The sequence below is a fragment of the Hesperophylax consimilis genome, chromosome 7 (assembly GCF_061612785.1).
Source record: "Hesperophylax consimilis isolate HC1 chromosome 7, BYU_Hcon_1.0, whole genome shotgun sequence".
Classification (NCBI taxonomy): domain Eukaryota; kingdom Metazoa; phylum Arthropoda; class Insecta; order Trichoptera; family Limnephilidae; genus Hesperophylax; species Hesperophylax consimilis.
The window spans coordinates 1,632,147-1,655,987 of record NC_142842.1 but is presented as its reverse complement, the minus strand read 5'-3'; the positions used below and the strand labels follow the sequence as shown (position 1 = coordinate 1,655,987).

At 35.7% G+C, this 23,841-nt stretch overlaps 1 protein-coding gene across 4 annotated transcripts in view; it reads right to left on the bottom strand.

The window, feature by feature from the left end:
- nuf (rab11 family-interacting protein nuf) overlaps positions 1-23,841 on the bottom strand; it is a 220,132-nt gene that overhangs the window by 116,784 nt on the left and 79,507 nt on the right. For 3 of the 4 annotated variants that reach the window (XM_089633096.1, XM_089633099.1, XM_089633098.1), the window contains exons 3-6: positions 16,942-17,032; positions 9,348-9,514; positions 4,451-4,531; positions 3,714-3,758 (exon numbers count right to left, since the gene is read on the bottom strand). In XM_089633096.1, coding sequence (XP_089489222.1) covers positions 3,714-3,758; positions 4,451-4,531; positions 9,348-9,514; positions 16,942-17,010 — 362 coding nt within the window. In that variant the 5' untranslated portion in view covers positions 17,011-17,032. The remainder of the gene's footprint in view (positions 1-3,713; positions 3,759-4,450; positions 4,532-9,347; positions 9,515-16,941; positions 17,033-23,841) is intronic. The other variant, XM_089633100.1, reaches the window with a different exon arrangement.

Below are 23,841 nucleotides of genomic sequence, written 5' to 3'. Positions count from 1 at the left end.
GGTCACCAAACACGAATAAAGCCATTTCAGTCAACATTTCAATTCTGAATGGTGATCTTACACCAGGGCGATATTGAGAGTATATTCCACACTGGAACGTGCTGCAAGTATACAATATATTATTTTGAATGAATAAATTGTCAAATAAAACAAATTTATCAAATAAAATTTATTTGCGCACACCGGGATTTGAGCCCGCGATCTTTGATGATTGCTTCAAGAGCCTTACCCCTGGACCACGGAGGCCGTCAGTTAACCTCTTTTTTCTCTTGTTCTGTTTCATGTGTCGTTTAGATTTTTTGATATTATCTTCTTCTTCAATGCAAATAGTTTTTTTTACCAACAATAATGTCGATTGGTATTCGTTAATCGGAATCATAGTTTCCACCAGCCTACTAAAAACTAAAACGTCGCCTTGCAAAATGCGGCCTGCATACTCCATTGCTACCGTAAGTTTATTTCCCTCAAACGTCGTGATTGTTGATACTAATAATAACAATAAATAAATACGACTGTACATATTAAAGTGCATCGTAAATGCAACGAAAGTACAATGGCCATTTAAAAGTGAAGTCAATAAAACGGCTGTATTATTTAATAATAATATCGCGGAGCAGTGAAACAGTGAGGAAAGCGGAATAAATTCCTGATAACGGTGTGCAATTCAGATTATAGAACTCCTGGGGCTTAAATAATGAAGTACTGACCTCAAATTGGCAATGCTTCGAACCTTGCCATCACACAAGCCGTCAATATAATTTATATAAGATGATTTAAAAAAAAGATACAGTGTAAAGAAACAATGATATAAGAAAAATGTTTAGGTGAACGGTGACATTGAAAAGGTTCCTTATGCCTAGAGTCTCGAGTTGGTACTCTTATGTGGACTAGACTTTTATACTTTTATACTAAAATATTATTATTTCTGATAATTTCAGTTTTATTTTATATCTAATAATTTTAAATCATCATGTAACACTTGAAAATGAAAAATGTAACCAATGTAAAAAAGACCAAATACTACATAAATTAAATTAAATAAAATGCATAGCTATACAAATAAATAACTTTATGTGCACCACTATTAAATCGACATGCTTCGAAATCAATGGTTTCTTCTTCAGGGTAAACATTATATCCATACTGCACAGAAGCACATTATGTAATTTTTTTTTACTAAACTATTTTTTCCACTGTAAAACAGTTTTAAAATATTGCTGCATGATTTTTTTGATGTCAATATCGCAGAAAAGTCTCATCTGCTCCCAACCGTTTGGAGCCAGTGAGACTATGGTGTCCCGAATCGAGGTATGTTGTGAGGCTGAAGGTAGAATAGATGGTAGAAAATCGAAAAGTTGCTAGATATGGGTCGTATTTGGTGGCGAGATCTGAACAGCCAGGTACTTCCCAACTTTCCTCCTCCACATCTCCTTCCCCTCTCCTCTCCAAAATACCCCAAATGGGAATGCCGTAATCCCACTGGCTGCATACAGTTTTTAACTCTTATGCAGTATTCACATAAAAAAGATACAAGTACCTACTTTTTCATAAATAGATGAATCACATTATTTATTATTGTCCTTTCAGATATTTTCCACAAACACATATCATGTAGAAAATACAAAAGCGCCACCTGTAGATTGCAACCGTAGCGAATTTGTTCTACCTGTGATTTGCGTAGTTCCGACTTCTACCGGCAGAGCAATGCAGTCGTATTTAATTTACCTCATAAACAAATAGTTTTCAAATCGTCCGCTAGGTTAGCAAAAAGTGCCACTTCTTTGCTTACATAAAATAAACGTAGATTTTCCCATCACAGAGCACACTTTGATTACAACTTGAAAGCGAACAGTTAATTGATGTCCACAGCCGACGTGTTATTTATTATATTTCATGCAGTTAGCCTTAAAAATGATTAATTTAAGCCTTTGTTAATCATGTTATGATGATTTAAATAAGGTAAATATGCACAAGACATGCAAGCCACACAGAAAAGATATTTTTATACTACGCAACAGTAAAGATAGTTCTAAATAAAAATACGGGGATGAACATCATTCTTTCGAAGTGCCTACGTAAAAAAACAATTTTAGGTCAAATTTCCGTACTTGGCTTACTTCTAAATACGCCCAAATTATTGAAATAACACTTCATTTCAACTCAATTAGTACAATACAACTATTTATGTCCGGGGAGATGGAAAATCGTGCACAAAATAGGTAATTCGTATTGGTTATTCGTATTTAGATTGAAACGAAACCTTCCGGCAGACGTCGCATCTTATCAAGATGTTGTCAAAATGAGGGTAATTTTGAATTTTGGTTGAAAAAAATGTAAAATTGTCGAACGATCTCCGTTTCGGTTATTTTATTAATTTGTGCGTATTTCCTAACCTAGAAAAAATGGAACTTTAATCCATATTTTACCATCTCCCCCGACATAAATAGTTGTTTTCTGTAGTAATAAGTTGAAAACATGTGCTATTTGAAGTGGAATTCAAGTTTATCGAAAAAAATTGGAACTTTAATGCCTTTTTTCCATCGACATATATAGTTATTTCTTGTAATTTAGTAATTAATCTAGAAATTAAGCTGGAATGAGGTGTTATTTAAATAACAAGAGGAATACGGACATTTTCCTAATTTTATAGCATAACTTTGACAAAATAATCTAGAAATTTGATAAAATGGGATTAAAATGTTTAATGACCATGGTATCGATTCTAAAATCCAGGCCGCTCGCAATCACCGTCGAAAGTACATACATTGATTGACATTCTTATTTTTGAGTCTTGTCGAAGGCCCAGGGCGAAACCGATTTTAGAACATTTATTTTTTATTCAAATGTAATGTTTTTTTTGACTTCCGAATCTGACATGTCGAATGGTTGTGGTATAAAAGACACTCAATTTTTCAAAAGCGTTTATTTTGTTTACATATTGCTAAAAGTGAGCGCTTCTTCCACGTAGTTTTTTTTATTGTTTTGTTTTAACATCACTATTAAGTGGCTAATTTGATATGTAGGTACATTTCAAATAATAAAAAAAATCCAGTTTGTATTTTAAATTTCCTTAGAATATGAAGCAGAAGAACCTCATTTTAGGTTACTTTAGTAACACTAATTTCTGAACATCATTTCATATTGTATGTAAAAAACATTTCCATGAGCTGCATAGCTTTTTTGTTGGTTTGTTTTTTCCTTTCTACCATTTTGGTGTTGCCATTTAAAACAATTGAAATGCTCGCAGTGTCCTCTATTATATTTTGGATTTTTTTTATTTATTAAATCCACACAGGAGGCCCTGAGGAAAATAATTTCCCTCAGGGCCTATGTCATCTCTGGGGATGCTGTGTGAAGGGTCTTTTTGAAGAGAGCAAGGTCTAAAAAAGACCCATGTTATAGGAGCGAGGAAACACAGACGCCGGTAAATCGTTCCACAGCCGAGCTGTTAAACTTAAGAACGAGTCGTAGAACCGACCCGTTCTCATGTGACAAATGGCAACTGTTTGCATATGTTGGGCACGCGTTTATTATTATAATTGGTGATACGTGGTTAATTATAATAATTAGAGGATATGTTGATTATTCACGTCAAAAACGAGTGTGACAAATAATTAGTGCATATTTATACTAAAAATATATACTATTTACAAAATAAGGGGTGATATAGTATGGGCATAGATAAAGTGCAAAAATAAAGAAGCCAGGCTTACTGTCGCATTGACCCCCAGCGGCGGTGTGGCAGATTCTCTTGGTGACTACGAACAAAATCATAAACAAATGTAGCGAGCAAACAAACAATGCTTGAGAAATTTAATGAGGAATGGTCTCTTTTGTGTCAATCGTTTACATTTATAACTAACTAACAATATCGTGAAAATATTCAAATTGATTGAAAGGAATTTTATTTTTAATTATTTTTTATAGTGTAGAATTAATTAATTTATTTATTTCTTTTATTTATTAATCTTAAGTTCGCTCACATCTGCGTGTGTGCTAATAGTTTTATTAACATATAAACATGTACATTGTTTCTTTCTTTAAATATTTCAATAAAGTCACAAAAAAAGAAACATTAATAATTGAGATAGACATATTTTTTTACATATGTTATGCCAAGTAGGTATCTACTAAAGACATACGCTAATAGATCCGTTGAAACTTCTTCCTCTTTCTCATAAATGACCCTTGTAAATATAAAGAGATTTTACAGTGGGGTTGCCAGTGACAGGAATATAGGCTTCCACACTCTACACCGTGGGAAGTAATCGTGTGGAAAAAGTTAAAATTGTTTCAACAATTGTTATGTATAAATTTCAACCAAAAGGGGGACAAAACAACACACAATTCAAAAACAACTTCTTCAAATAAAACAACAAACAAAGACCAGGCCAAACAAAGCAGAGGAATGATGAAACGATATGAATATTGAAGAGGGTTTAATGCATACCTAGGAGGAGTTCTTCGGAGACTGGTTCTGGTCCAGGAGTGTCTGTTGATAAGGCCATTGGGACTCCGCTGTCCCGCTTCACTGAAATATTCAAAATAGCAATTAGTCAGTTGTTAAAAAGGATTTCTCAAGACGGTATTAGGAAAGTCACATTCATTACACTATTGTTGGGGCGCGGTCCAGGGTACTTCACCAAGAACATTGAAAGAGTATTGGATACTTTTGAGAGACGAATCTTGGGAGCCATTCAATAACAATAGTTTCTGGCGAATGAGGTATAATCATGAATCACATTAACCGTATGCACATTTGTGGTAAATTTGATTTGTAAAATAATTGCGACGGCTGTACATGAAGCAAGGAACATAGCCGACTACCAAAGAAGCTCCGCAATAAACACACCTTCAGGATGAAGGAGTGTTACTAGTTTTAATATATTAGGTAGCTGGATTAGGGGCAGCCCTATGTGGGCGCAGTGAAGCAGTCCGCTTCGGGCGCCGATAATTCCTAACACCTAACAGTCCTAACACAACGCCCCTGATTAAACTTGGCCGTCTACTGGTTTGGAAAGGGGCGCCAAAATTTTCGCCGCCGTTTGCCTCAGGGTTGCTGGATAGTTTGTATGCGAACACTGCATCCCTAAGTATAACAGGAGGGAGACAGAAGGACACCAACAATAAAGGAGGCGTTTCCTAGAAACTGCGAATTAAAGTTTAGTGTTATCTTTAACATAAAGTGATGCCTGATCCAGCGAATCCTCGGGTATCAAAATGATAAATTATTTGAAACGCAAATACATATACATAAACCATCCGTTGCACCCGGAAAAGATTACAGGTATAATTTCATTATAACATATCTCTCCGGGAACTATCTCTCTCCACGAAGAATCTTACGTTATTCAGGCAGTCTTTTCGTGCAATTCGCTATTTCGTACTTCACTAACTACATAATTTTAATGTACCGTACAGGTGAGGTTACATTTTCTTCAGTTTACACGAAATTAAACTATGCATTGAGAAAATAAAATAACCCGATAGAATCACTAAAAGGCTTCATCAAAATATGTACGTCTCAGAAAAAAAACATTTTAAGAATGATTTTTGTGATATGGTAATCCTTCCTTCTTCAGGCAACGGTTCGAAGAGCCTTACAGTGTCCATCATCAAACAAAGACGCCCAAATGTTTAACACAACTAAAAATTACAGAGCTACTTCTATATTTCCACTGTAAAACACGTGGCTTTCTACTGTCCTACCTTTTTGCATTCAATATTCGTAGGTTAGGTACACATATTCATAAACCAATTAATTACAAAAGTCGAACATATTACGTAATTCTCATTTAAATCTAGAGAATATAAAATAGATTGGTAGAGTTGCGTGCCTGTCTTGCGATCGTTCAGCGCAGAGAACGGCGTGGAACGAGCAAGAGAAACAACAGAAGAAACGTGATACAATCCAAGTGGGAATATTGGATTGGCCAAAATCCAATTACACGAGTCGAGGGAATGTCGAATGGGAGCCTACCAAGAAGTAGCGAAGTAGGGCTCAAAACTCTCAAGAATGTAGTCCGAGTTAATTTTTTGACGGAGTCGAACGAGACAAACAAAACAAGTTTATTATTTCGTCGATGGTTTTACGTTGTAGTTTTTTAGGTTTAAAAGAGGCTCGTTGCTTTATTTGACGTCAGGAGTACTACAAATTATTGTTTTCCGACTTATATGATCGTATTATCTGTACGACGATGTGTGGATTCAGTAGCCATGTTTGATGTAAACATTTTTTAACTTTAGAAAGATTGTTAAATATTTGTGGGTGCTAAAAGCACGATGCTTTAATTAGGATTTGAAGCAAAAAAAATAATTATATTTTTTTTTTCAAAAGGTGTAGCAAATATCTTGTACGGATATGTACTACATTATTTATTTGTGTTTTAAATTATGAAGTATAGGCCAGTAAAGAAATTTTTCACAATTAGTCAACTACATTATTTATTTGTGTTTTAAATTATGAAGTATAGGCCAGTAAAGAAATTTTTCACAATTAGTCAACTCTGGCAATTATTGTGAGTTGAGCGAACAACAAAAACAAAAATACTCGCAGAAAGTTATTAAATTTAAAATTTTGATCACAGCAAAAATGGTGCATATTTGAGTGAGTATTCTTAATAGCCAATTTAATTGGCTCACTGTTCCCTTCTTTACCACTTTGAAAAAATACATACTAGGCTTTCAATAAACGTAGCCTCTTAGCGAGAGGTCTATGCAATAATAATAATCTAAGAAATATTGAATTCCGAGTAAAGCTAAATGTAGCTGAGAAAATGACAAATAAAACAAGTATTTAAAATTTTCCTGAGGGTCGAAATTATACCGGAAAATGTGTCATTTCAAAATAATGTAGTCGTTTACAACAGAAAGACGTAGTAAATTATTTGGTACAAACATATTTACCTTAGAAATAAAAATAAACATTTACTAGGTAAAGTGGGGCGAGGACGTCCTCTGTTGTTGTATAGACGAAACGATAAACTTGTGTTATGGACCTGAAATATTTCCCGGTGCTAGAAATGCGTAACACGCGATCTGTCCATTGACCAAATTTTGAACACAATACGTTTCTGAATGATTGATAAATCTTTTGCCACAGTTAGATGATTGATATTTTTTGTTGGAAAACCATTAAAAACGCATTAAGAATTCAAAAGAAAGACACTTATATAATTTAGGAATGAAAGTTTAATATCGTCGCATCGTTGGGTTTTTTGTTACGCTTTTGTACAAGTCTGGAGTTCTGACGGATGTCACCTCTGTGGAATATTAATTCTTATTTAACACATGGCTTATTCGTCTATTGTGTCATCGTTAATTGGATACTAGTTGGATGTTATTGTGGATGTAGAGTTTATTACGGACGTTAGGATTTCAAGTCTAAGTTAGTCCAAGCTTGAAGCAAGAAACAGAACAAGACATAGAAAAATAAAAAGGTAACGGTCTCAACTGGGAATCGCAGCCAGAATCTCTGTTGGGATAGTTGTCTCTACCGGGACGACGCTTCTAACGGTTCCAATGGCCGAGTGGTTAGAGGCGTTGTCCCGGTAAGGAAATAGTTTTTTTGTTCGCATTAACTCCACACGGCAGGCCCCCAGGAAAATAATTTCCCTTAGGGCCTATGTCGTCTCTGGGGATGCTGTGGAGGGTCTTTTTGACGAGAGGAAGGAGTGAACATGGGTCTTGAAGAGATCCATGTTGTAGGAGGTGGGAAACACAGAGGCCGGCAAATCGTTCCACAGCCGAGCTTTTTAACTCAGGAACGAGTCGTAGAAGCGACCCGTTCTCATGTGACAAATGTCAACCGTGTACATATGTTGAGCGCGCGTCTTCGGGATCGCTGTCTCTTAGCCACTGCGGCCGTTAGAGGCGTTGTCCCGGTAAGGCAGAGATCCGGGGTTCAATTCCCACTAGAGACCGTTACCTTTTTATTTATTGTTGTCTTGTTCTGTTTCATATCTCGTTTAGATTTATTAGTATTATCCTATTTCTTCATTTATCACAATAACTCAAACATCAAAGTTTCACAGGTTTACAGCAACCAAGCGATCACACTATCCGTACATGTCCGCAATTGGATAAGTGTCCTCTGCAAAAAAACATTAATCTAGAATTGATTAAAGCCGAACTAATTTGAACCCAGATGGGAAAGAACTTCCAATATCGAGGTTACCGTGAAATTTTAACCGCATATTCAGACAGATCTAATGAGGAAACTACTGACGGATTGAAACATCACTGTTCAAGTTTTTGCTTACGCCACCGTTACCATTGCATTGTGAATTTCTTATGCGGGAAGAGACATAATGTACGTTATCTACCTAAATAACGTTTATGTGTTTGGATTGTACATCGAGCGCAGTTGTTTTCTGTCTTGCTGAATTTAATTTTATCTTTATTTAAATTTAACGATTTCCCTATCCTCCAATCCTTGCAACTCTCAGCTAACCCACCCACTATTTGAGACTTTCCCATCGTAGATAGAAAGCTTCGATCCCACCGATAGAATCTATGAAATAGATCAGTGAGAACAAGCTTTCCTGGTGCAAAGTTGAAACGACTTTAATTTTCGTTCTATGAAATAGACCATACATGTCTTCAAGTCGCCAAAAGCAATAAACATATTCTTCATTATTGGAAGGCGTATATGGGTACAGCCGCCCCGAAAACCATTCATTGGATGACCAACACCTCTGCCGCAGGTCAACCCAAGTGACAAGCTACGGCCGATGACTTAGCAGGGGTGCCCGGGGTCATGGGGTGAGGTTTTTCTAGGTCTTGGCGAATGCGTCTGCTCTCTAACTGCTTGGGAGGATGGTTAAAAAAGACTATTTCACTTCTCCAGCCTGACTGCCTCGACCCATCACCTTGTACTTGCCTAGGAAGGATAGATTCATACGTGTATATGTGCATCCTGGACACACTGACCCTCGGATTCTAACCACCCCTCATAGTTTTTCCATTCCCAGAACCTTATCTTAATTTCCTGAACAAGACCCTGCACACAGAGTCCCCAAAGAAAACATACGCCCTGAGGGTAATTATTTTCCTCGCGGCATCCCTTACTTTAGTATGGATAGTATAAAGGGTCCTTACTTTAGTATGGATAGTATAAAGGGTCCTTACTTTAGTATGGGTAATATAAAGGGTCCTTACTTTAGTATGGATAGTATAAAGGGTCCTTACTTTAGTATGGATAATATAAAGGGTCCTTACTTTAGTATGGATAGTATAAAGGGTCCTTACTTTAGTATGGATAATATAAAGGGTCTTTACTTTAGTATGGATAGTATAAACGACCCTTACTATAGTATGGATAATAAGAGTCCACAGTGCTTGCTTACCCGTTATTGTTGTCCAACTCGCCCTCCCCGAGGCACTCGAAGCTCTCGGGCCCCGACACGGAAGGGGGGGAGGGTGTGGAGGAGCCGCGGCTGCGCTGCTCGCGCCCCCCGGCCAGCTCTCCGCTGAGGCTGTTGTGACTGCTGTCGGCCACCAGGAAACGAGGAGCCTGCAATACAGAGGGAGTCAAAACAATGGATAAGAACACAATCAAACACTAGGACTGAGGACTGGAGGCGAATGGTGAAGGACCATCCCAATTCTACCCTGAGATGTGGCTCCGTAATGATGATGATGATGGAGCATACAACCAAAGAGAGAAAACATGTAATTTATCTTTAACGCAACGACAATTTTCGCCTATCCTATTAACAACAATTAATCGTTGTTCGGCATCCTAAGAGTTAATAACAAATGCATTAGATCAATATGACAAAGAAGTTCTGAATTTTTAACTGTATAGATATATAACAAACCCCCATCCAATATCTAAGAAATTAAAATAAAAAAAATAACAACCTACGAACATTAAGTACGTAAAATCTTGACTTAAGTAATTGTCGGTAAAATACATTTTTTATGTTAATACCATACAAGAGTCCCGTTTGGAGCCAGTGAGACTATGTTGTGATGCTGAAGGTAGTCAGGAGGAGATATGAGGAAGATGAAGGTGGGGGAGAACCTGGCTGTTCAGATCTGGTCACCAAGCACGGCTAAATCCTTTTTTTATTGGCAATTTTTTTGATACATACAGGTACATATATAATTATCTTCTAAAGATGTAATCTTAATATATAGAAATTATTTAAAAAAAAACTTTTTAAAATAAGAGAAGATCACAAAGGGACTGCTTATTTATCGAAACACTTAACTATTTATTGATATTGACATCCTGAGCTGACGGCGTCCATATTATTTAATTTTTGTCAAATATTTTTGCTTTATTGAAAAATGTACTTATTTTAATATTATAAAATATTTGTAAACTAGTCTGTCTCGACACAGTGAGACAGGCAAAATATGTAAAACCTTTTTATATAGATGCACATAATAAATTTAAAAAAAAACAGTATAAAATAAAGTCGCTATCCGCGTCTGTCTGTTTGTGCGCTTAGTTCTACTAAACTACGCAAGGGATTTTGACAGGGTTTTAACATTCATTTAGAAAATTTATTCCGGAAGGTTTTTATGTATAATACATTCACATTATATTTATAGAAAGTAGAGAAAAGTCGATGTTTCTAAATAAAGCCGCAAAAAATATTTTAAGGCGCTTACATTGCTAACGCTGGCTAAACCTTATGAGATAAATCAAAATAATGTACAACGGAATTGTGTATCTTAAAAAGGCCTACGGTGAGGTCCGCGATGGTATATGTCTATCTCCTAAGAATAACCCTCAGCTAGTCAATTATAAAATCAATGCAATTTTGGGCTGCCTGGGAATCGAACTCACAACCTCCCGACTAACACACTAGACCGTCAGATAAGATATTAAGCAAACAAATTAAATGGGATTTTCAAGCTGCTTTTAAGTTAACTCAAAGGAAAATACCATCAAAGAAAAGTTATCAAATACGTTTAAATCAGTCAAAGAGATCAAAGCTCTTCTATTGTAAAGCAATCTATGAAAATCATAACGACTAAAGTAATTTTAAATATTAAACAAGCTTCAAAATACGGCTAGTAAACAAAGTATTTCCCATAGACGTATGAATATTAGTAGAACTGCCCCAAGTGATTAAAAGCGTATTATCCCCACTCCCCATACCGGTTCCATTGGAGCCGGCTGTGCTCGCGTATGGCCTCAAGTGAAATTTGAAAACGTGACGTCATCATTCTTGTGCGAACTATGGTCGAGGCATCATCGGTTCATTTTACGAAATAACACGGCAAAATGTTGACTTGTACTATGAAAACTTGTAAAAATAGATGTGAAAAAGAGAATAAACCCAATTGTCGTATTACATTCCATATATAAGCATTATTTTACTTTATTTTAAGCATATTCACATCGTATAATATGAATCAGTTGTTACTATCACATCGAGAAACGTCTGGACGCGAAACACAAAGCTGGTTGGTTGCTGGGAAGTAAATTATGAACATTTATAAAAGTGTCTTAACTAAATACTTAAACGAAATATTCGACTCTGAAAATAGAACCGAATTTTTTTGCCGAATTTGGACTTCGCAAATTTGTTCATAACGTGGCGAGTAATTTGCGCTCCCATGTAAAAATGTCTATTCATTCAAAAGCAGATTTTACTTTTAAAAAGTAAATGGTGATATTATAATGCGAGATGCCTATTTACTGTCAGATTGATTTATTGACGAATCACAGTCAGCTTCACTCCCTTCGTTCTTCAACAGTTGATTTTACCCCTCGCCATTATCTTCTCGTCTATTAATTCCTATGTCTGTGGTATTTCCGAATTCTTTAAGACTACCAAATAAAAGGGTGCGTCTCTTTTGTACCACAAAACACCTCATTCACAGCGGGAAACTGAGTAGGAGGTGTGTTCGAACCTAAATCAGTTCCGTAATATGGGGTGACTTTGACCATCGATCATCTGCATAATTCTCGCTTCCACTCAGTAATTACCAGCTACCTTATAATATTTTTTCGGGCAACGTGGATACAATGACTCTTCGAAAATAAGTGTCAAATTAGTTGGTTTCTAATTATATTCAAATACTAGCTGTACCCCGTCACGCGTTGCTGTGTCTCAGTCTGTCTGTGTAGATAGAGAAATAATAGCGCGTATTGCTTTTACGTCCAAAAGATGGCGTTGTTAAAAAAAACATGTTTTTACCTATAACATGCGACATCTATATAAAATAGATATATAAAAACACACGCGTATTCGAAAGCAACGTTGTTTCAAAATTTCAAAGCAATCAGTGAAGAACTCTCCAAGATTTAAGATTTTGAACAAACAAACATTTACATTTTATTTGTATAGATGGATGTTGGTTGAATTTTGAAGCTGATTTTTTCGGACTGTAAAAATGTTAACATTTTATAAATTTCTCAGCGTTTATTATAGTTTGATTTATATTGCGTAATATATCAATGTACCCAAGTATAAATCATTCGAATATTCGAACCTTTTTGGGGATTGAAATTGATTTGCGTGCAAGCACAATGAAACAACTTCTGCAATAATTATGATGTAAAAAGGTTATTTATTCGTAACTAACTAACTAACTAACCATCACGCCGTTTCTCGACGGACCGCCAAACAACTTGGTCTTAGGACACGCTCCTTGCCTCATTCACATTCACGCATCGTCTCATACATACTCTTCTATTATTCTGACTCTTGACATGGCCCGAGCCGAGTATCTGATTCACTTGATCGTGCCATGTCTTCCGGTGACCGGGTATGTCATCAAAATGACAATTCAACACACCTCCAAAAAGTGATATGAAGTCATGACTATTGTAACTATTTACGTAGGTACCTATTAAACGTAGTTTTTGTTTCATCACTTTTCATGACTCTATATCACTTTTTGGAGATGTGTTGAATTTTCATTTTGATCATGTCTTCCTCGGGCGTCCCCGACTTCTGCCAGCATTCATATATCCTCCTTACATTCATTTTTTCGCTCATTCGCTCTATATGCCCTTTCTTAATCTTACTCTAATGAGTAGGGTGACCTGGTCTACAGTGGATCGGTATGGTACAGTGGATCACTCCAATATCTCGAAAGTTCTTAGGCTGCTGCCACACGCAAAGCTCACATCAACAGATAATATAAAGCACAATAGCGCTCGCCATACAATCCCATACAGACCCGACACACGTAAAAAGATAACGCGCTATAAGTGTGGTTCTGAACTTCGCTAACCGAATTTATTTTACGTAACCGCTCCCGACGCGATATTTGAAAAGTTATGCGTCCCCCTCTCCTTCGTAAAAAGGAGAGGGGGTCATTTTAATTACGGAGCTACCAACTAAGTTCCGTGTTCCCTTTGACAGCCATGACATAAGCAGCCTAATAATGCATTTCTTATTTATTATGTTAGCTCATATCGTCATGTGTGCTAGTAAATTTAGAAACATAAAAAAACCTTATTTGGCAAACATACTTAACATATATTTAAAATATAAATATAATCAATATTTGAATTTGAAGTAAACAAATTTTCGCCCTTTCAAAATTAATCATATTTTTAACTCAGTATGTTTATATGGTAATATCATTCGGTTTTTTGATAAAGTTGGACGGCCTGATACCTACATAGAGAAGCTTCTAGTTTGTTCATTTGTTGATTGTTTTCCTGGGTAATCTGGTTTGCTCTCGTCAGCTCTCGTGCTCTCTTCTCGTTCCCTGCCCTGGTGTTGGTCCTTGCCGCCTTTGCCTTCGACATTTTTGGAAATCGACGTGAGCTTATTTTACAATAATTTATTATATGTCGCTTTCGTCGATCGGCGTGCGAACTGCGAATTTCCTGATTCGACGGAGAGGTTATGTCAGGTTATGTGAAAATGCGCTATTTACGCGCAGATTGTTTAAAATCTAAAAAGTTTATAAATAGCATTTATAGTTATATAGTTGGCGGCATCATCATCTGAGGATGAGCTGTCCAACAGATCCAGCAATAGGCGACAAGTATCATCCATTTCGAAAACGTGCTCAAGCTGTCAGTAAGTAAAGTTGTCACTTTGACAGAAATTTAAAATTTTTTATGTTCCTCGGCCGCTCTCGAATTCAACTGACCCCCTCTCCTACCTTAGGAAGAAATATTTGATAGCGTCGTGTGTCGGTAGAAAAGATGATGCGCTGTACATTAACTTTTGATGTGAGCTTTGCGTGTGGCAGCAGCTTTAGTGTGTTTGAATGTGTGTTCGGCTCTTAGGTAGGTGTTCCTTCATGCTACTAAACAAGTCAGTACTTGTCCGGCTGCGCAGGCGAATAGACGTGTGGTGCTGTATTTAGTGTTTTTGTGGTAGGAGAAAAAAAATCACGTGAGTATATTTTTGGGTACCATTTCATTATTTTTTCCATGATACATTTTAGCATATTTTAGTTGTTATCAGTAGTTATTACAACATGTGTTAACACCCAGAAATATGACTTATTCAAAAGGGTAAAGTCAGAATAATATGTTTAGTCAAAAATGGAGTGTTGTTCTACAGTGGATCAGTGGATCACCTTACACAGTGGATCATGATCCACTGTGTACTACTGATGCCTGATTTGTCTTGATTGTTTGTTTTTTTGTTTTATAGGATGCCTCGAAAAGGGACGAAAGAAAGAAAAATAGGCAAACATACTCAGGCGGAAATAGAAGAGGCATTATAGCTAATTTCAGAAGGCTCAAGCATCCGTGGAGCGGCAAAGCATACAAAAATTGCCTTTACTACGTTACAGCGGTATAAAAAAAAAAATAATTCGCCCAATGTAGTAAATATGCGATTTGTTCCTAACTATGAAGTGAATATGGTGTTCTCTAAGGAACACGAAGAAATTCTCAAAAATTATTTCAAGAGTTTTAAAAAATTATTTGGCTTCTTTAAATTATTGTTTTCGTTTTCTTTTTTCTTTTTAAATCCAGTTATTTTTTATCTAGCCATAGGCTATTTTGTTTGTTCTTCTCTTTCAATAATAAAAACTGATTTATTTCTAGTATTTAAAAGAAATCCCATCCTTGATCAGCTGTTAAATATAGGTTGATCCACTGTGTACCACCAAGTTCCACAGTAGATCATTTTCCCTCATCGCAAATAAGTACATATTACTTTCCTTCCCATTTAATGGCGGAGTTTAAACTATTACAATTTACAAGAATGATAAACAATGAACCATTGTGAAAGTTTTCATTACAATGCCTCAACTGATGTTGAAGTTATATGCCTCCAAAAAAAAGTGATCCACTGTTGACCAAGTCACCCTAAGCGTAATCGCTTACATCCACCTTGCACTCTTTGCGGATCTTCACATTTCTCACACGATCATACATGATTTTACCAGACCATACGCCTCAGGGATATCATTTCAACAGCATTCAATCTACTTTAATCCTTTCTTTGCCAGTTCCATGCCTCACTTCCATATATCAGGGTAGGTACCAGCACTCCATTGTGGACTGCTAACTTCGCTTCTTGTGACAACTTTTTGCTAGCGCCAATAGCGTTCAGTCCTCCATTAATGGAATTACCTAGTTTTTTCCTCTTATTTAGTTACATAGTTGAAAATTGATTAAAGTCACCCCATTTTACGGTAATCACGTTGGGATCAGGTTGGTGGGAGGAATATCATCAAATTATTATTCACTGCATTACCCGGTCATTCGGGGACATTGTCGAAGACAAATAATAACGCTTGGTCAATGGCCATATAAGTCACGGTGAACGAGTGGCTCCTAAAACCATAGATTCTTTATGCAGATCCCGTGACAAACCTTGAGAGAAATAATATCAAAACAATTTGGGAAATTGTAAAAAAATATATTCAAGTGGTTTTCCCAAGATACATTTTTTTCATGGCCAGTTTAGTAATAATTTGTTACTCTAGGGAGTTATGCTGCAATAGGAGATTTTTAGCTGTACTTCCTGCATAAAAAGGTGTCTCGTAATTAACGAAAGCATTGATCGTTTAAGATTTAAATTTATGAATTATTATTTGCGGGACGATAATAATTGAATAACAGAACATTACGAAACAAATTACATAGTTTTGTATAGTTTCTTACTTTTCGTGAGTTAAAATTATATTTCTAATGTACGTCGTACCAAAAAATGTTAGTTTCATGCTGAAAAAAGCAGTGCTGACATATAAATTCTTAATCGATTTCAGGTGTTAAAAATATGGGGTATGGGTACCGCCGCCCCGGGTACCATTAATTTGATAACCAACAATCCTGCCACATGTCACCCCAAGTGGTTTGTTACGTTTAATGACTTTGCAGAGGTACCGGTTCGTGGGGTGAGGTTTGTGTAAGTCTCGACGACGGACGCGTTTGCCCACCTTCTACGTGGTGGGCCGGATCGGGAGACTAGTTGAGGGAGACCTTTTGACCTCTCTAGCCGGATTCTCTCGACCCATCACCTTGCACCGCAGTGGGAGGGATGAACTCAAACGTCCGTCAATCTTGGACACACTGACCCCCAGATTCCTACCCCTCACACCTTTTTCCTTCCCAGATCTCCTTTCCATCATTTCCTAAAAAAAAACATCCACACAGCATACCCAAAGATGACATAGACCCTAACGGAAATTATTTTTCTCTAGAGCCTCTAGTGAGGAGCTAATGTAAGAAAAATGAGTTGAACAAGAAAACTGATTTATGTTTCATAGTTAAGAATATTTAAAAGACAAAGTATCTCCCGATTTAATGATATATTTGTCCTCCACAATGCAGGTGAACTGCTAGCGTAGAGGACAATATACCATATTTTATAATAGTTACAGACATGTTTAGTTGAAGTAAACTAGTAGGTAGTTCCTTGAACAGTACGTGAGTAACTCTGGCGGAGCAAAAATGTACTATCCAACACGGCTACCATCTTGACAGGACTGACCGGACGCGGAACACACTAACAAAGCGCTCGAATGAAAACAGGACTTTTAGTATAAAAATACCTGTAGTTTATGTGAGACTGGAGATTGGCGGGGAGATTTGGTCCTCTGGAATACACTGGGCGCCATCATGACAGGGGGAGGGGAAATTGATCTGTAAAGAGGAAAATCAGACATAAGTAATGTGTAAAAGACGAAAGAATGCAAATAAACAGACAAAGACTATATCTTAAGGTCGACACATCCGATGTATAATATTTATATAAATATTCATAAAATTATAACATTCTTAACCAATTAATTTAATTATTAAGTTAATTGAGAAATATTCTCGGATCTTATTGGTTAGACAGGCTTACTAGCTCGGGGAGCTAGTCTATTAATTGATATTTAAAAATAATAAAGGTACAATAAAACTGATCAAAAGCAGTAAGTGTAGTTACAATAAATTTCCAATGTCTAAAATATAAGAAATATTTGAAAATACATAAAAAAATAGCAACATAATATGTATATCATCAAAAGTACAACAGTCATAATATTTTTGCTCTGCGTTAAAATAATTACTAAGTGACAAAACACAAAAACCGGAAAGTTAACGATAGTGATTGCAGTTTGTGACACCAAGGACTAAAATCTATAAACTTCATATTAGTGATTTACCGTACCTACGGAGTGTAATCAGCAAAAACAAAAAATATAATTTAATATCACTAAGGTGTAACGCAGGTAGTAATTAAATTTGCTTATAAAATGCATTGCAATATTTGCCCGGATCCAGTTATAACAGAAGAGTCAATTTTTGTGTGCTCTGCGTGCAAAGGATCATTTCATTTCGCCTGTGGAGGAATAACAGAGTACAGTTACCGTAGGCTCACTCAGGAACGACGTGCGCTACTGAAATGCAAACAGTGCAAACATTCGAAGACAGCAGTTGCGGCCACTTCTAGCACAGCGGAGACAATTAGCGGTAACGAACCTTTGGAGCCAGGTAGAAAAATGAACAATAAAGGACCGACGATCACCGCTCAGGCCCAAACAAACTTAGAAGATCTGCAAGGGTTAGTCATGGATATGACATCCAATCTCGAAAGGAAACAAAATGACATCATGGAACAAAACATTAAAATCTTAGAAAGCATTCAATTTATGAGCTCGCAATACGAGGACTTCCTAGCCAGGATCCGTGAAATTGAATCAAGGAACGAGGTACTTACAAAAAAGAACATAGATTTGGAAGCCAGGGTTAATGTACTGGAGGACCGTCTTGAATTCCAAGAGAGAGCTCTAATGGCCAACAACTTAGAAATCAGAGGAATCCCGGAAAATAAAGGAGAAATATTACAAGACGTCATCTTTAACATATGCCAAAAAACTAAGTCCAACATCCAAACCAAAGACATAGACGCTATTCATCGAGGAGCAAAAAAAATAAATAACAAATATCCGAGAGAAATAATAATCAAACTCAAATCGAATATGGCCAAGGAACAACTGTTAGCGGATGTGAAAACATTTAACAAAAACAACCCGAATTTGGAAGACAAATTAAATACCTCTAACATTGGTATTGCTGGACCGACTTCTAGAATCTACGTTTCCGAGCAGCTGACATTTCGGGGCAAGCAACTATTTTGGAAGGCTAGACAAGAAGCGAAAGGGAAGGGGTACCGGTTCACGTGGACACGTGCGGGCCAGATTTATGTTAGACGCGATACAGGTTCTAATGCAATATGCATATCTGATGAAAGCAAGCTTGCAGCGATGTAATACAACGGAAAGAATCAAAATTTCGAGGTATGTACCGTCTCGCTCGTTGGCAGGTATATGCAACAAAGCGTTAACTCGGCGATGCAGCGAAGCTATCAGTCCCCAATGTACTATCTACCAAGATGTAAAACGATTAGCGTTAATTAATTACTTCACTAAAAAATTGTACGAACACACCATGTTATTATTTTGTTACCATCAACATATAATAAATTGCTATCACGACGTTTCAGCGACTTTAAACATTCCGCATTATTTTATCAAATGACTGTCAACTTATTTCCATACTCATCTATCTATGCAACTACATTGGGAATAGTCTTTAATTTTAATAACATATTATTTGAACGCTGTTTGATATTCTTCAGTCAACTAACTTTTAATTATGTTTGATTTACCTTGTGATACTAGTAACCATTCAGGTATATTCTGTACCTCGAATATTATTGATAGCTTGAATAAGTTAAAAAACTATGATTGGGGCTCCTACAGTCTAAAGATTATACATCAGAATATTAGGAGCATATCTAAACTTGACGATTTCCTAATTTTCTTAGATCAATTCAATAACGCATTCGATGTAATAATCTTATCGGAATGCTGGATAAATAAAGAATACACCTCAAAATTAATTAATAATTACTCAGAATATCACACTAGCATAAATTTAAATAAATCAAGTGGAATTGTAATTTACATCAAAGATGGTCTACAAACTCAAGTCGATGAAATATCACTACCACAAGCAAACTGTATGAAAATCGTATTGAACAATAACTTATGTATTTTCGCAATCTACAGATCACCCTCTTTCCAAAATATTGACACTTTTTTGAATTCCCTACAATCAATCATCAACAACTCAAAACAATTAGAACGGCAAATAATTTTAGGCGATTTAAATATTAACACGATTCCTGAGTACCATCGTCAATCCGATGATTATCTGTGTCTGTTAACGGAAAATGGATTCATGCAAACAATTAACAGCCCTACTCGAGAACAGGGTTCAAGTAAATCTTGTCTTGACCACATTAACGTTAAAAAAATTAAACATTGCGACTCATTTGTTATTCACACCACAATTTCTGACCACTACACTACAGCTCTCTGCCTTAAAAATAAGTCTCCCACCGTAGCCAAAATTAAATACATACCTCGAATAAACTACCTTAACCTACTTGAGGACTTAAATTCAGAAAAATGGGAAAACGTTCTAAACCAAAGAGATACTGACTCAGCAATGACGGAATTCATCACCAAGTTGCATGATTATATATCCAAACACACTAGTAAGAAACTCATATCCAATAAACAATTAAAACTTACACCATGGATCACCCCAGGCCTTGTCAAATCAATTCATAGAAGGAACCAACTACACAAAAAGGCGAAAAGTAGCCCAGAGAATAATATATTACAAACTCGCTATAAAAAGTATAGGAACTTGTGTAAAAAATTAATCATTTCAACTAAAGAAAACTATTTTAAAAACATTATTTACGAAAATAACTTTACACCAAAAAGGCTATGGGAAGCATTTCGCAATATTACTAAAACCAAAATCAATAAATCATCTGAAATTAAATCACTGCACATTGATAACACTATCACGTCAGACCTAAAAAAGATAGTAAATTTTGCAAATAACTATTTTACGTCAGTGGGAACCACTCTGGCACAAAAAATTCTCGATAAAATCAACACAACTGAAACTGATCTCGCTAAGGAAACAGGCCGTAATCCCGAGCATAAAATAGATAACATTCGAACTACGACACACGAAGTGATGAAAACTATTGACGAACTTAAGTCATCCAATGCGTGTGGCCCAGATAAGATCTCTACAAACCTGTTAAAAATTATAAAACCAGCCATAGTATCACCCATAACGTTCATTTGTAATCTAAGTTTTAACTCTGGAAAATTCCCCAACCATTTAAAACAATCAATCATTATTCTACACCACAAAAATGGGGATAAATTACAGATCAACAACTACCGACCTATTTCTTTGATCAACTCTGTGTCTAAAATTATAGAAAAAATTGTTAAGAATCGGCTCACCCTATACCTTGAAAACAAAAACATTCTTTCCAATAATCAATACGGTTTCCGTCCTGGTTTAGGCACTGAAAATGCTATTGCTAAATTGACAAACATTATCTCTAATAACATAGATAGAGGTACAAAATGCATTGCGCTCTTCCTGGATTTAGCTAAAGCATTCGACACTATCTCTCATAAAATTCTGTTAAAAAAACTACAGCGCATTGGTATACAAGGACAGCTCTTCAATCTGTTGTGTAGCTATTTAGATAACAGGAGCCAAAGAGTGCTTATCAACGACACTATAAGCGATTCAGCTAATATTAAATTCGGTGTACCCCAAGGAAGTACTTTAGGACCACTTTTATTTAATATATATATTAATGATCTATGTAACAGTTCCTTTGCTGACCACATCATCACCTTTGCTGACGACACAGTTTTATTATTTGAAGGCAAAAGCTGGAATGCTGTTCACAGTAAAGCAGAAGTAGGTTTAAATAAGGTTAAACAATGGTTAGACAACAATCTCCTCACTCTTAACTTAGATAAAACCAAATTCCTCCGTTTCAGTGCAACACAAGCAGGAAAACCAAAAGAAATACACAACATCCTTGTACACCATTGTAATGACCAAACCACTTGTAATTGCTTAAACTTAGAATGTGTCGATAGCATAAAATATCTTGGAATCATGATAGATAAATCTCTGAGATGGGACGAACATATAGTCTCAACTTCCATAAAGATCAGAAAACTTACTCATCTATTCATGTCTGTTAGAAATATTCTTCGCGTAAAAGATCTGAAACAAATGTACCATGCATTGTGTAACTCTTTGCTAGAATATGCATCCTTGGGATGGGGCGGCTGTTCCAAAACAATAATGGACCCTCTCGCAAAAGCACAAAAATCACTTCTAAGGGTCATCCTTAAGAAACCCTTCAGGTATCCCAGTGATTTATTATTTGGAGAGATGCGAGTTCTTGATGTACGGCAACTATACATAAGAAAAATTATTTTACACACACAAAAACACCGACACCAATATTCATCCATTGATCATCTCCACAACACCCGCCATGCAGGGAGGAATCCAGTGGTTCCACCTACTATAAACACATCACATGCCCAAAGACAATACTCCTACTTAGGGCCTAAATTGTTCAACATCATACCCGATACATGGAAACTGAAAAGTGCAAGCACTTTACGGAAATGGGTTAGCAATTGGCTTCTAGACATGGGGAGAGTCAAGAGCGAACATATGCTAACGCAATCTCACATACCTAATATGTACTAAAAAGTCTAAGTTATGCAAAAAAAAAAATATATATATATATACATGTATGTAAGTATATATATGTATGTATATGTGTGTGTGTGTGTATATGTATGTGTGTGTGTGTTACATGTGCACACGCATATATGTGTGTGTGTATGTACACACACACATGTGTGTGTGTGTATGTGTATATATATGTATATGTATATATATGTATATATATATATATATATATATATTGCTCTGTTTTTATTATCCTTGTGATATAACGAGTGTTCTTTGATTCTTGTAAAATAACGACTAGCCATTTCAAATATAAATTTTGAAATTCCCTTGAAATGCTCTATACAAATACATTGGATATTCATATGTCATAAATTTATTCTGGTTTATAAATGGGTTTTTTTTTTCTATAACTTACTTATGGTACTTACTAAAAATTAAATAGTCATAAATACAATGTGAACTAATATGTCATATATTGATTTAAAAATGTGGAAACTCTATTATGCAATTGTTAATAATAATTGTGTAACTTCTAAAATGCAATTGTTATGTTCTACAAAAAGACCTGAAAAGAATTTCAAAATTGTGATCGTCTTCTGAATGCAATTATCGATGTAATTAAATGTAGTAATTCTTTGAAAAAAAAAAAGGACTTAACTCCTTATCTAAAATATTAAAATCCACAGTTCCGAACCCCTGCAACTACAGGAAGGTAGCGAGAGGTACCTAATGTACATAGGTACTCGACTCGTACCACAGCGCTTCGGCAGTTTGGCACTGTATGAGTGGTTTGGTATATTTATGGGCACTGTGATTAAACGTACTCGTGTTATTGAGGTTATTATTGCAATTTTGGAAACACATGATCACCTACTTATTTTTTCTTTGTTGTATATATTTTTAAATTATGTATGTATTCTTTCTCATCTTAAATATTTGATAGAACATATCTCACTGTACCTTTTTACTATTTCCTTGTTAAAAATATTATGAACTGAATATACAATTTGGCTGTCCTGAAACGGGTATCATTCCCAGTTGGACAGACAAAGGATCATTTTGAAATGTATTGTAATATATATGTACATCTATGAATAAATAAAAAAAAAAAAAAAAAAAAAAAAAAAAAAAAAAAAAAAAATATCTGAAAAATCATCGGAAAAATATCCTGTTCCTTTTGGATAAAAAAAAATAATATACACGTTCATACTTAAATATAACATAAAAATAAACAACATTCAGCAAGGACATATGATACGGGTTATGTATGAATAATAATATATTAATGATAAATATCTTTAACACTTTATTTACTTGTAAAAAGAACTCGGATCCTGTAAAAGAACAGATTTGTAGATAGAGCACTTCATATGGGGCACGTCTGTATTACGTACATTATGAACAGTGTGGATGATAATTTATTGTTAAGTATACATCAAAAGACGTGCATATTATTGTTGACTCATATTTTTTTTATGTCGCACGTCATTGATCATGATTACCTTTGATATATTGATTATAAAACGGTAAATAAGTCATACAGTATGAGAACGTGCAGTAAGTCTCCAACTAACACGTAATATTGGATATAAACAAGGCAAGGTGCAGGCATAAAGAAGAAGATTGGTACTTCATAAATTACAATGTTCTGTTCATATTGGAATATATTTCTAGCCAATTACGGCATCAAAAATATTAATTAAGAAGCAAGCTGATGTGTGATGGTGGTGTATGGACTCCGAACCAAAATACATACTCAACCAAACGAAATAAAAATCCTCAGATATACTCTATATTTATGCGGACGCATGGAACTTACTTGCAATACTAGTTTTAATGCAGTGCATAAAGCC